Source organism: Ceratotherium simum, chromosome X (assembly GCF_057802395.1).
Source record: "Ceratotherium simum simum isolate JZ-2026a chromosome X, ASM5780239v1, whole genome shotgun sequence".
Taxonomy (NCBI): Eukaryota; Metazoa; Chordata; class Mammalia; order Perissodactyla; family Rhinocerotidae; genus Ceratotherium; species Ceratotherium simum.
Window position 1 is genome coordinate 40,806,505 of NC_141940.1, and position 15,618 is coordinate 40,822,122.

The following is a 15,618-nucleotide window of genomic DNA, read 5'->3' on the forward strand; positions in this document are numbered from 1 at the left end:
ATCTAAAATGATTCTGTACTCCTACTGCTTTATTAGTGTCTCAGTTTTCCTGCCACTTTGAAGAAAGCAAAACTGTTACTCATATACAATTCATAATGGATGAGGTTTATGTAGGAAAGATCCATGCTTAAACAACTGGTGAACAAATGTAAGCTATGGTATTTTAAATTAAAGTAAAATGCTTAATAAAAAAATTAAAATGTTTATTTTTCTTTTTAAATTCATTTTCAATTATTCCATGCTGAGCATGGCAGATAAGAGGGCTTCTGTTATGGGTTGAATTGTGTCCCGTCAAATTCATATATTGAAGTCCTAACCCCCAGTACCTCAGAATGTAACCTTATTTGGATATAGAGTAACTGAAGATGTAATTAGTTAAGATGAGATCATACTGGAATAGGGTGGACCCCTAATCTGACTAATGTCCTTATGAAAAGGGGAATTTGGACACAGACAGAGAATGGGTTGATGTTTCTTTAAGCCAAGGAATACCAAAGATTACCAGCAAATCACCAGATGCTAGGGGGGAGGCATGGGGCAGATTCTTCCTCACAGCCCTCAAAAGAAACTTACCCTGCTGATACCTTGATCTTGGACTTCCAGCTTACGGAACTGTGAGACAATAAATTTCTGTTTTTTAAGCCACACAGTTTGTGGTACTTTATTATAGCAACTCTAGAAAACTAACACAAATTTTGGTACCAGGAAGTGGGGTGCTGCTGTAACAAATAATTAAAAATGTGGTAGTGGCTTTGGAATTGGGTATTAAGTGGAGGCTGAAAGAGCTTTGAGGTGCATAATAGAAAAAGCCTATATTGCCTTGAAGAGAATGTTGGTAGAAATATAAATTTTGAAGGAGAATTTGTTGAGGGCTCAGAAAGAAAAAAAACAGAGCTGTAGAGAAAGCTTCTGTTGTTTTAGAGAACACATCTATTGTCATGAACAGAATGTTGCTAGAAATAATGTACAAGGTGCTTCTGGTGAGGTCTCAGAAAGAAATGAGGAATGTGTTATTGGAAACTGGATGAAAGGTGATCCTTGTTATAAAGTGGCAGACCACTTGGCTGAATTGTGTTATGTTGGATGGAAACTGAAACTTGTATGCGATAAACGTGCATATTTAGCTGAAGAGATTTCTCAGCAAAGTGTTGAAGGCACAGACTGGTTTCTCCTTGCTGCTTATAGTAAAATACAAGAGGGGAGAGAGAAGTTGAAAAGGGAATTGTAAGAAAAAAGGGACCAGAACTTCAATACTTAGAAAATTCTCAGCCTATCTACACTGTAAAAAAGGAGAAAGCTTGCTCTGGAGAGAACACCAAGCATGTTGCTGAACAATCATTTGTCCAAGAGATTAGGCTTGTGACTTGTGGATCCAATAAACCATTTCAGTAGGCATGCTGCTAGCTTGGACTGAAAGGGACATGGGTGGGACAAAATGAAGGAAGTCTGTTGAACTTCTGGGATTCTATAGTCAGGAAATGAGCTGATAGAGATACCCAGCTGTGATCATGTGTTATCCTTCAAGAAAAGGGAAGAATGACCCTGAGGGTGAGGCCATTTCTTCAGTTCCAGAAGGCAGGGCCATCTCCTCAGTTCCAGAATACAGGGCCACCACTCAGGGCCAATTGAGTGGGGCCGCCACTCTGGTGGTCGCAGAGGATACATTATCCTGCCAGAGAAGATAATTCTGGAGCCTTAAAATAAAATGGAATTGGCCCTGCTAGGTTTAGAACTTGCTTGTGGCCTATGATCCCTTTTTCCTTCCAATTTCTCCCTTTTGGAAGGGCAATGCCTATCTTATGTCAGTCCCACCATTGTACTTTGGACAGATAACATGTCTAGTTTCACAGGTTCACAGATGGAAAAGAATTTTTCCCTAGGATGAATCACCCTGCATCTCATCCATACATGATTTAGATGATATAGAGATGAGATTTTAGACTTAGAGTTGATGTTGGTATGCGTTAAGACTTTTGGGGATGTTGTGATGGGGTGAATGTATTTTGCATGTGAGAAGGACATGACTTTTTAGGGGTCAGAGGGCAGACTGTTATGGGGTGGATTATGTCCCCACCAAATACCAATATGACTACCAATATGTAACTAATTACATATTCAATGACCCTCAGAATGTGACCTTATTTGGAAATGGGTCATTGAAGATGTAATTGGTTAAGATGAGGTCATACTGGAGTAGATCAGTATTCCAGAGTGTATCCCTAATCCTGTATGCCTGGTGTCCTAATAAAAAGAGGAAATTTGGACATAGCCATGCACACAGGGAGAATGATACGTGAAGATGAAGGCAGAAATTGGGGCGATGTTTCTATAAGCCAAGGAATGCCAAAGACTGGCAGTAAACACCAGAAGCTAGGGAAGAGGCATGGAACAGATTATTTATCATAGCCCTCAGAAGGAACCCACCCTGCTGATACCTTGATCTTGGACTTCAGCAGCCCTAGGAAACTAATACAGCTTCTAGTAGAATTGCTCATTTTATAGGGTAGAAACAAACCAAAAAAATTAATATGCCACGTATATACTTAATACAAATGACTTACGGTTTGGCATATGGCCCTTGCAGAATTCTTTTTTTCTTGGCAGGACTCGAACTTGTATTTGTAGCTTGAAAACCCTGAGAACTCACAGGACCATCGTCTTGACGCTGTTTACTATCTCTTTCCTGACTCTGACTTTCTGGTCTAGCTGCCTGGGATGTTGAGGGTCCGTTAGCATTCTAAAACCAAACATTTAGAGAAAACATTTTAAACTAATTAACAATAATTATTTCTCTCTTAAAAGACTCTACTATTTTAGTTTACCCATTTTTAATAATCTTAAGAGTAGTGACAAAACTTTGCAATCATAACAGTGCTTTTATAAAGATGATTTAACCTAATCCACCTGCTATTAAAATATTTTTAAAAGAAAGATAAACAAAAGTCCTTCTTATATTGCTATAACCGAAAAGTTGGATTAGATGCTTATTTCCATATGAATAGTAATCCTAGAAATAATTTTTAAAAAGATAAACTCATGGAAAAATTAACTTATTTGTTTTGATTGTGCCTAGATTCCAGACGTGGCTACTTCTACTAGAGCATTTATACTACAAGAGTCATTGCTACCTCTCAGAGACCCTGAGTATATACCTGCCATACCAGATATAGAGGTAAAAACTTCCTGTGGAAGTGTTCCTATAATTCTGGCCTGGCCAAAAGGTAGGAAAAGAATATAATCATATATACCACCTGGCTGAAAGCAAAAACAAGATACCAAGTTTTGAGGACCTTCAGCCCAGCCTGCTCCAAAACAAATGACAGAAAAATGAAACAAATAAACAAAAATGAATTTTTCTCTTAGGTTTACATCATTAAGAATCAATACATGTGAGTTCTGAATAAAATGTACAAGGTACCAATTGTAATTATGATCACAGTGCTTCCAGAGATATACTATTAATTCTCTGGCACCATACCCGAAGTGTTTCTGATGCTGAGGCTCTTTCAGTTGGAACGCTATGGGGGATATACTTTATAGCAGTAATTATCCCCTGAATTGCAATGCGCTTCTGTTCCCTATACTGCAAGTCTTCAACCTCCTTCCTCACTTCACTTATGGCTGTCAGGAGCGACTCAACTGCAAAAGAGTAATTCCAAGGAAATTGTAAGTTTTGAAGAACTGAAATGATAAAAATAAGAATTAGATTCGCAATGTAATTTCACAACATGAAATTATAAACTTGCTACATAACTTAAATTTGTGAGACTTTTGGCATCCCCTTATGTAATTTTTGTAAAATAGGCAAAACATATTTATAAGTTAAATTGTGATACAGTCTTCCAGTCTGGAGTTCTAATTTGAAACAGAAATTTTACATATTGAATGTAATTTATATATCATATTTCAAACTATAAAGGGTTGCCTAGCCACTGCATAGAAACACACTTCTTAATATTTTCAACCATATACTACACATTCCTGACATTATGAAGTACAAGAGGATGCCAATATTTAGATGATGATGGGTCAATTTTCAAAGTTTCTCTTTTTTTCCAAAATCATGCAATTATCCCATAGTTTTTTTTAAAAAAATAATATACTTATGTTAAAATTTTCAACTGTCATATCTTAATTCTTCTCAAATAAATTAACATTAGGCCTATCATCAGTATTATTATGCATCTAATTTATTTTGGTGTCATTTTTATTTAAAGGTAGTGCTCAATTGTGTTATATCCAATATATATCATTCCACAAGAGTAGCATAATACAGTTGTCAGTAGCTTGATATCAAATTGTCTCCTTTGATATCTCTAGTCTCTCTATGTAATGTCATAGGAGTTGGGATCTACCAAGGTGAGATTTGATTTCAATGACATTAAATCAAGATATTATCTCCAGTTAGTCATCGTCTATGTTCTTTCTCCTAGTCTAACAAAATCAAAATATTAACCTTTAGGAGGGATGATGTAGTTTTAGGTCTTCATAAAGACAAAATTATTATCAGTGAGTGCTGGTACACTTTGGTTCACTCCCATAAAATAAAAGAATATAAAGATAACTGATATAGCATATACCATACATATAGCATATAAACATATCATAAAGGAATAGCAATTACATTAGTACCTTTAACAGAATTACTGTACTTCAAAAACGTCTCTGGCACTGGTGGATAGGGGTAATAGCCACCAATAACAGTATTCTTCAGTTCTCCAGAATCAGTCTTTGTTTTAATCCACTGAATAAACTTTTTTACCTTGGTATTGCTGGCATACGGCTGGCCTCTATGACCTGTTTGCAAGAAGGGTAAAGCACAAAAAAAATGAGAAATAAAAAAATAACTCACTATAAAAAACTGTATAGATTTTTTTTGTATAAAAACAGTTTAATATTAAAAGTCTCTTATGTCACCAAGAAAAGAAGTCATTTACTTATTCACTGTGTAGCAGATAATTATACTTAATATGCATACAAAAATTATCATAGTAAACAAATGCTAACTTAAGAAGGAAATCAGACATATTAGAGTTTAAGTGGACTAAACTGTAGCTGTCAACAGGATACTGAAAAGCCATAAGAAAAATAAAACTAATAATCTGGATTTTTCTAACTATCCAAATGGTTGGCGTCTTCTTAAAAAACTGATTTTTAAATCATGTATTAACCTGAAGGTATGACATCATGTATGAACTAAATTGTCTATGGATATAGCTCAGCTTTAAATTCATGTTCTTAACATACTTAAAAGTGCCATTTACATTTGATATTTTTAGTACATATTTACGTCTAATATTATTAGTATTTACAAAATGAGGTATTGACAAATCTGTGTGTTACATTCTTCCTAGGACTCTTCTTTTGACAAATATCCTAATTACCAACATGGTAGCATTCTAGTAAACAGACCATTCCACACTATTCCCTCACTCATCTGGAAAGTTTTATCTCTACTGTTTTGATCCCTTTATCAGAGGGAATGCAGAAAAACAATGTACTTGTACACAAGTAGTGAGACTCTTTTAGCTATATAAGTAAAATGTGAGATCTGGGGGCCAAAATTGGATGCACATTTTTGTTTTATTTAGCATTTTAAAATATTGTTAATTGAATCCATAAGGTGATATAGGGCCTAACAGTCTTCACTCTATCAAGCAATTTATGGTTATCTACCTTATATCAAGCAGGAATTAAAATTAACCAAAGGACATAAACATAATCCCCCAGTGACTCAGAAAGTCATTGCTTCAATTATAAATAATCTAGAAGCAACATATTTCATAGGCTAAATATTCTTTGTTAAAACATTCTTATAGGGATAAAGGAGGTCAAAATAAAGCTATCTTATGGTTGATTGTTGTAATGTAAAAGTTAATTTAATGAAGAGAAAATATATTACATTTCCAATAAAATATACACAAAGAAATTGCTCACCAGCAATAAACACTCGACTCTCATTTGTAGTGGTGAGGTAAAGCAGTTTAGGTACCTGAGTGTCCTTTCTGACAACTTTCAACTGTGTACACATAAAACATGTCGCTGTAGAAAATGAAAACACTTATGAAATTACTTCTGCATTTCAAAGAGGACATATCAAGATCAGGATCTAACACAGTGCTTCTCAAACTTTAATGAACATAGAAATCACCTGGAACAATTGTGAAAATGCAAATTCAGATTCAGTAGTTTTAGGGCGGAGCCTGAGATCCTCCATTTCTAATAAGCCCCTAGGTGATACTAGTGCTGCTAGTCATTTGACCACACTTGGAGCAACAAGGACTTAACGTTTACCTTTTCCTTTAGATAAAGGATCTAACACTTTTCCTTTAGAAACTACAACAGCTGCACCTAACTGAAGTCACTGCTTGCTGCACAGTTGAAGAGTGCAAGACTCTTTCTAATCAGGCACACAACTGAGTGTGAACAGTTATTTCCTACAGAGTAAAAAGCTTAGTCTCCATGATGCTTTCACTGATTAACCCAATCTAACACTGATCCCTGAATTACTCTGACTCCTTTCACCAGATAGGGCTATACAGTATTAATTTGAATTTGCTTATACAAGTGTTTTACATGTGTTTATCTTAATTAGACTTTAAGCCTCAGTGACAAGGCTTATACCACCTATTCTTTTCTGTTCACCTTGCTAACGAACTAAGACTAAAAAGAATCCCTGAAAATGAGATTATAATGTCTTCAGACTTCAATTACTTTCAAAAGCTATGAATTGTTTTTAACTGTTTATCAGGTTATTGAGGTAAAATTTCATTAATCCAACAATATTTTTTTATTTTAACTCATCACATGCCAAAACAGTTATGGTCTTACAAACTAGGAAATGAAGAAATAAATGTAAATACCTGTAATCTCACAAGAACAGTAAGGTCTCATTTGAGAATAAATATTTCCCTAGAGCATGCTAATAGCTATAAATTCATTTCTTATATCTCAGTTTACTAGTTCTTTATTTTGTAGCAATGAAAAGAAATCTGTTCAAATGACTAAGAATAATTCTCTTAATTTGTATTGCTTTTCCTTTATTTCAAAAACTGTACAAATAGGTGAGTATTCATGGTTAAAGAAGTTGATATAAGAATATTGAAAAAACCTCTAATTCTAATTTCATGGCTGTTAAAAATCACACATTCAAACCTAACACTTTCTAGCTGTTTGACATCCAGGAAATTACTTAACCCCTCTGGACCTTTGTTTCCTCACTTGTAAATTTGTAAAAACAATAATTCTTTAAAAGGTAACTGGGAGTACAAAATGAGATAACATCTATGAGCACCTGGTACATAGTAAACACTCAATATTAGTTCCTCTTAGTTCTTTACTTTCCTTAATCAAAAGTAAAATGATGCCCTACTACTAAAGGATTCTGGTATTATTCCAGAAGACCCTTGGTCATGTTTCCCTTCATAGGCCTGAAGCCCCCTTAATACTCACCATTCATTTAATGATTTTTTTTCCCTTTACTCTTTGTCAAAAGATGAAAATAAATTGTGATTGCTGTCAACTATTGTACTAGAGTAAATCTCACCAAGATCTGTACAAACCTTTGATAGAAAGATATTTTTCACATTATCACAAGAAATAGAATGTGCATGCTTGGCAACATTCTGTGAAAAATCATTATCCAAAACTTGTGTCAGCTTGTCATTTAAAGTGGCTACGAAGAGAGAGAGACCTGGCCATAAAACCCATCTAAAATGAGGTAATGAAGTGTCATCAGAGGAATGGAATTACTACCAATCATTTATGCCCTGAGAGAAGTTATATGAGAAGTCATAGTCCCACTCACCCTGGAAGCCCCATGCCCTGGTTTTGGCCAAAACTCTTTCTGCTCTCTCCCCTAATAGGGATGAAATTCAGTTCTATTCAGAAATATTTAAAAAATTTAACCTCACAAGCAGAGAGTAGAATCTAATGAGGCAATATCTGACTAGCGTGTAATATTGTTTTGCAATAGAGAAAAAAGGGGTAGCAGAACAGCCCAGTATATGGTCTCTAGGTCTCCTAATGATCTATAATTTCTATCTTGTTGCTGATTAAAAAAAAATTACATGTAGTCAAGACTGGGAGTTTCCCCAGTGTTGGCAAGCATTTAACAATCAGTATTTCATTCACATAATCACTTGGAAAATAGTAAAATAGCACACCATATCTAAAATAGCTTTATACTACAAATTCAAATAAGGAAAAATTCACTGAAGTTGTTAAAAAGTATTAAATATACTTTTTTTCTTCTCATAATATATGTGAAGACTAACTTGTATATAAAATCTATAATAGGGCATATCAACAATACAGTAAGTAAAACATTGACCAGCTGATATAACACCACCAACCTAATATTAATTTAATACTCAAATGGAATCATACCTACCATTGTCATTATTTAATTATACAGTCTTCCAATGCTCTACCAATTAATTCTACATTGGTAATGACTTCATTGTCTTTAATGGAGTCTACTTAGTCAATTCCAAAATGGATACAAAGGGAATTGACTATGTTTTAGTTTCACTGAATCTTAAGCTTTTATGTCTGAAATGCTAACAACGAGAATTGATAAGAGCAAAGCTGGTTTTCTAAAAAGCTGGTTTCAATCCCAAATTAATTCTGAATAGAAAAAAACCAGAACGTGGTTAATATTTGTAATACCAAATATAATATTAACATAGAAAAAATTTAAACATGTTAACAGACCGCTTAACTTTGCAAACTCAATATCATGCCACTCTGTAAGTCAGTTTACTCTACAATTTTTTTAAGTTAATGCCCCCACTTCTGAAAATAAAAAGATAAAATTATTGAAACTGAGTACTTGGGTAAATATTTTCAAAGATTTCTGGCTGAGACGTAGAAAACAGTTCCACTATAAAAGGTTGTTCTGAAGTCCCGTCAGCAATGTGAATCCAGCGATATGACCAAAAATCTTCACGGCTTTCTATATGAATAGAATATTAGAATAAATGAACGTAACTGATTATGCACATACGAACACAGAACTATTCACTGAAATAACTTTTATGATTTTCAATTTTAAAAGCTTACCTTTCTTTTTTGACCGCTGGACCCTTCCTACAAAAACTAAAACGCCAATAACATCACAGATACTATTTGCTGGCATATCATTCAGTTCTGATCTATAAAAAGCAAAATCATTAAATAGATTTTGCATCTTTAAACAGTGAAAAACATTCTACTATTGTGATTGTGAACATGTATATCTATATAATTGCTACAGCATAATTTGGGGTAGATTTTGAGCAAATTATAATACATTGTTTCAGTGACTAACATTGAAAATTAATATTTAAGATATTTTACAAGAAGTTATTTTACCTTGTGATAAAGCGGGGACTTAATTTTGGCAATCTCCATTCTGGTTTCACCTGCTTTTCTGGAATGATAATTATATTATTTGGAGGATCTCGAAGGTTCAGGCAGATTTCTGAAAAACAAATATATAACTTTAATATGATATTTAATACATATAAAAGAATATACATGTGTATAAATCACACAGCAAAATAATAGGCTGAACACTTTTGTGCCTACCACTAACCCTAAGAACTAGACCATCATCAACAGCTTTCTTTTACCTATTCCTACATTATCACATCCACTTATCTCCCTACCAAAGCATTAATCATACCTTAAACTTTGTGTTTTATCATTTCCTTAATGTAACAAAAAGGTTTTTAATACTTATGCTTTTTTGCCCAAACAAAACGCTGTTTGGCTTTCTTTGTTTTTGAACTTTATATGGACAGAATTACACCATATACAGTATTCTAGGGCTACTTTTTCCATTCCACATTATTGTCCTTAAATTTATCCATATAGCTGCATGTAGTAGCTTTTTTTCTCATTTCTCATTTCCACAGCTGAATAATAATTCCAGGGTGTTGATATACTACAATTTTATTTATCCATTATTGTGTTGATGGACATCTGGACTATTTCCAGTTTTTGCTATTACAAACAGGGTCACTATAAACTTTTTTGTACATGTCTCCCTGTTCACATAGGCAACAGTTTTCTAAGGTATTATACCCAGGAGGGAAACCCTGGATTGTACAGTATGCAAATGTTCCACTCTACAGGATAATTCCAAACAAGTTTAAAGTAATGGACCTATTTATAGTTCCACCAGCAATGTGTAAGAATTTCTATTGATGCACATCTTCTCCAAATTTTGGTATTGTTAAATTTCTTATTTTTTGCGAATATAGGCACAAAATAACAATTTGTTGTGGTCTTATTTTGCACTTCTCTTATTGCTAATTACGTTGAACAACATTCCATATACTTACGGTTAAGTCATGCATCCTCTTCTGTAAAATATCTGTTTGTGTCTTTTGCCCATTTTTCTATTGGATTGTTTGGCTTTTTCTTATTTATTTGTAGGACTTTTTATATATATTGGATACTTTGTCGATTATATCATTGCAAATATATTCACCCAGTTTGTGGATTGTTTTTTCATTCTTTTTATGGTGTCTTTTGATGAATGAGAGTTCTCAATTTTACTGTAGTTAGATTTATTAATCTTCATTTATGGCTACTATTTCCTGTGTCCTATCCAAGAAACCCTTCCTTACCCCAAGGTCAAACAGATACTTTCTATAAGTTCTTCTAAATGTTTTGCCTTTAACATTTGAGTATGCGATATATCTGGAATTGATTTTTTATATGGAATGAGATAGGGATATAATGTCATTTTTTCCTCAAATATATAATCAACTGTCGCAATACTATTTACTAAATGGTTCCTCCTTCCTTGATGATTTGTACAGCACATCTTTTTTTTTTTTTTTAATTTTATTTATTTATTTTTTTCCCCAAAGCCCCAGTGGATAGTTGTACGTCGTAGTTGCACATCCTTCTAGTTGCTGTATGTGGGACGCAGCCTCAGCATGGCCAGACAAGCGGTGGTCGGTGCACGCCCGGGATCCGAACCCTGGCCGCCAGCAGCGGAGCGCGCGCACCTAACCGCTAAGCCACGGGGCTGGCCCAGCACATCTTTTATATATCAAAATTTTATATGTCTAGGACTGTTTCTTGACTCTGTATTGTGACTTGCTGGTCAGTTTGTCTATACCTATACCAATACTACACGGTTATAAATACTTTATAATACTTGATATCTGTAGGACAAGTCCTCACTTCCTCTTCAGCCCCCTATTCTTTTTCTTCAGAAGTGTCTTGACTATTCTTAACAATTATGTGCCTCCATATAAATTTTAGAATCAGTTTGTCAGTTTCAGAAAAAAAAATTGAATGGAATAGCACTGAATCTATAGATCAATCTAGGCGGACTTGACATACTTATGAAACTGAGACCAACCTCCTACCTGGGAATATGGGATATTTCTCCATTTATTTAGGGATTCTTTAACGTCTTTCAGTCAAGTATTATAAACTTCTCCAAACAGGTCTTACATATCTTTTGTTAGATTTATTTCAAGATACCTTACAGTTATTATTGACAAGGTAAATTATGTTTTTAAAATTATAATTTTAACTCTTTGCTATTAGAGTGTACAAAATCAATTCACTTTTATATATTGACCTTATAGCTATCTTTGCCAATACCTTATTATTGTTAATACTTTGTGTTATTCTGGATTTTCTTTGTAGAAAATCTAATTTGTGAATAATGACAGTTTTGTGTTTTTCTTTAAAATCCTTATGGCTTTAATGCATTTTGTCTTCTCACCCTAGCCAGGACAACATTAAATAGGAATAGTAATAGAAGGCATCCATGTTCCCTATTTTAAAAAGGAGTGTTTCTAAATATTCCCCGAGTAAAAGTTGTGGTGTTGTTTTGTTTTGATTTTGTAAACATCCTTTATCAGGTTAAGGAAGGTTCCTTCTCTTGCTATTTTCTTTTTTAAATTTATGAATGGATGTAAGATTTTAACAAATGCCTTTTGTGCCTCTATTAGGATGACCATTATCTTCTTTAATCTGTTAACGTGGTGAATTGACACTTACAGATTTTCATATGTGAAACCAAATTTGCATTGCTGCAGAACAATGCAACACAGTGTGTGATCACTTTTTACATATAACTGAACTCAGTTTGCTAATATTCTATTCAGAATATATGTTCATGGCTGAAGCTAGCCTTTAATTTTCCTCTTTCATACTATTCTTGTTTGGTTTTGATTATCAAGGTTATATTGGTAGCAAAGAATGAGTTAGACAGTATGCTCTCTTAGTCTATTCTCTGGATAGTTTTGGAATGATATATTCCTCCAATATTTGATAGAATTTGCCTATAAAATGATGTGTGCCTGGTATTTTCTTTGTGGTAAGATTTTAAACCTCTGATTTAATTTCTTTAATAGTTATATAATTATCTGGGCTTTCTATTTCCTTTTATGCCAATAAATAATATTTTTCTAAAAATTTGCTGTGTAGCAAACAAAGACTAAACCAGGATGGAGCTACTTGATTTCTCATCCTACCTATTACCAGCCATGTGACTGGAAAATTTACTTTACCTTTATGAGTTTCAGTCTTTTCATATATGAGTGAGGAAAGTTTGTATTACATGATATTACCTTGTACCTAGAAAACAGTTTGCATTTCACAAAGCACTTTCATAGTCATAGTTACTTGATTATATTCAAGATCCCTTCCAGCTCTAAAATGCTAAGATTTTGAATGAAATAAATAGCTCCTTCCCCCTAAAACCAAAAACACTCCATGCTATTATCTCAATATGTATTATGCAATACAGTCTGAAAATCTCAAGATTTTAAAAGGTTTCTTATTTGGGTATGCCAGCTGAATACTATTTTGTAAAAGGTAGGACAGAATGATGTACAAAATGGCAATTTACAAAGCCATACATTACCAGCAAATAATATGCCCTTTGTTTTACAGCAGAATTTTCATCTTTATAGGCTTCCATTTACTTTTTTTTTTTTTTGGTGAGGAAGATTAGCCCTGAGCTAACATCTGTTGCCAATCCTCCTCTTTTTGTTGAGGAAGATTGGCCCTGGGCTAACATCCGTGACCATCTTCCTCTACTTTAGATGTGGGATGCCTACCATAGCATGGCTTGATAAGCGGTGCGTAGGTCCACGCCTGGGACCCAAAACTGTGAACCCCAGGCTGCTGAAGAGGAGTGTGCAAACTTAACCACTACACCACTGGGCTGGCCCCTATTTTTTTTTTTAAATTATGTCTTAGTTTCTATAACTTGGAGCTAAATGTGTAAATATTAAAAAATAAACCAAGATAAATTATCCTAATAGTTTGCTTCTAACATCAACACCAGAAGGCAGTGATGGTATCACAAATCCTTATTCTCTTATTGACCAACTCTGGCCCACATTACATACTCTTCCTCGTTTATCCTGCTCATAACATTTATACTACTCTGTTATTATTCCTAATCCCTACTTAATCTTTCTCCTCTCCCACCCATTCTCCTACTCTCCTGACCGTTCATTATTTCCTCTACTACATTTCTGTTCATTTCCTCTCCCCTTTTGTTCATCACATTTTCTTGCTGTTTACTGTCATTAGTTTTCATTCTACTGCAATTTGTTCATCAGACATATCTGTTATCCTGTTAGATTAATGTTTTTACGGGTAGAACTCTATATTACTTATTTTTCTATCTCCTGTGCCTAGCATGGTTTACAGAACTGTCTTTTTTTTCCCCCTTCAAAAGGTCATTAATCAGTTTGAGACTTTTAAAGATCATAAATCAGGGCCGGCCCCATGGCTTAGTGGTTGAGTGCGTGTGCTCCGCTGCTGGCGGCCCGGGTTCGGACCCCGGGCGCGCGCCGACGCGCCGCTTCTCCAGCCATGCTGAGGCCGCGTCCCACGTGCAGCGGCTGGAAGGATGTGCAGCTATGACATGCAGCTATCTACTGGGCTTTGGGGGAAAAAATAAATAAATAAAATTAAAAAAAAAAATAAAGATCATAAATCAGTAGTTCTCAACCCTGGCTGTACATTAGCATTACCTGAGAAGTTTTAAAGACATACCACTGTCTTGGTCCCCTCCTCAGAGTAATTAAATCAGAATCTTGGAGGGTGTGGTGCCTGTGGTTCTTCAATGCTCTCCAAGTGATACTAATGTACTGTACAGCCAAGATTGAGATCTATTTACACATATAGGCTCAGCAACTACAACCTGTAGATGGGTGCCTGTTCTTACTATTGTAACACAGCCATGCCCAATCATTTACATATTATCTCTGGCTGTTTTCACTCTATAAATGCAGAGCTGAGTAGTTGCAACAGAGACTATATTGCCTGCATAGTCTATAATATTTACTATCTGGCTCTTTACAGAAACAGCTTGCTGACCCCTGATAAAGAGGAAAAAAGTCCCAATACTTATCAAAAGGGTATAGGATAAAATAGAGACTGGTGCTAACACTGAAAAGAAGTGAAACTGTATTAAATACTAAAAGGCACATTTTCAATATATTCTCATTAAGGCTCTCATTTTTAAAAATAATTTCTGTATTTGCAATTTTTTACTTGAAAGTACAAAGAGCCTCTCATATCTTAAAGAGAGAGTTTCTATTATGAAAATCTGGCCCTATAATTCTATATAGCAGAGGTAGCATAGGGCTTGACTCAGTTTCAGTGTTAAGTTTTAGTGGCTGTTTATCTACTGACCACATGGTGTCTACTGTCCTACTTTCCATATGCTTTTCAGGTTTATTTTATTATTATTATTATTATTTTTTTTTATAATTTTATTTATTTATTTTTCCCCCGAAGCCCCAGTAGATAGTTGTATGTCATAGTTGCACATCCTTCTAGTTGCTGTATCTGGGACGCGGTGTCAGCATGGCCAGAGAAGCGACGCGTCAGTGCGCACCTGGGATCCGAACCCGGGCCGCCAGCAGCGGAGTGCGCACACTTAACCACTAAGCCACGGGTCCGGCCCATGCTTTTAAGGTTTAGAAGTGGTTATTAGAACCAGACATATTTCTAGACTTGTCCACAGCCATGTAAAAACTGTGATTTAAATTAATTCTCTTTACACCAGAAAACAGTGTATCTAGTAAAAAGAACACTAGATCAGGTATCAGGAAAACTAGGTTTTAATTTCCACTATGCCAGTGATTTATTATGTGACATCAACAAAGTCACTTACCTTATCTGTTATTGACAAAGAATGTCTCAATTTTTACTAAAGCAATTCTGTTACTTGGATATGCTTGGTTGTGGAAAAGAACTTATAAATTGGTAGACACAATAATACGTGTTGTGAATTAGCTTCCTCTGCCAACTTTTACTGTATTTTCTCAACATCAATATCAGTTTAATTTTCCACCTTTCTATAATAAAGAGTAATGAGAAAATGGACTAATTGTACCAACTATCTAGGTAATGACTTGTTCATCCAGCAAGATATGATTGATGTCTACCAAATGCTTAAGATTTTAATAAAGAATTACATGAGGTTTTCCTAAATAAACCTATATTTAAGGAAACAATGAAAAGGCTACACTATCTGAATATTCTGTAAGGAATTAAGCTTAATAGATTAACTAGGGAATTTAGAATACATAGAAATACAGGTCCAGTATAAAACTATTATAAGCCAAAAACAATACTTAA

At 34.5% G+C, this 15,618-nt stretch overlaps 1 protein-coding gene across 1 annotated transcript in view; it reads right to left on the reverse strand.

Moving 5' to 3' along the window:
- The window catches only part of RADX (RPA1 related single stranded DNA binding protein, X-linked), a 60,913-nt gene that overhangs the window by 34,277 nt on the left and 11,018 nt on the right, over window positions 1-15,618 (reverse strand). Inside the window, exons 4-10 of the mRNA XM_004440443.3 lie at window positions 9,355-9,463; window positions 9,064-9,155; window positions 8,834-8,956; window positions 5,938-6,042; window positions 4,633-4,797; window positions 3,479-3,639; window positions 2,562-2,737 (exon numbers count right to left, since the gene is read on the reverse strand). Coding sequence (XP_004440500.1) covers window positions 2,562-2,737; window positions 3,479-3,639; window positions 4,633-4,797; window positions 5,938-6,042; window positions 8,834-8,956; window positions 9,064-9,155; window positions 9,355-9,463 — 931 coding nt within the window. The remainder of the gene's footprint in view (window positions 1-2,561; window positions 2,738-3,478; window positions 3,640-4,632; window positions 4,798-5,937; window positions 6,043-8,833; window positions 8,957-9,063; window positions 9,156-9,354; window positions 9,464-15,618) is intronic.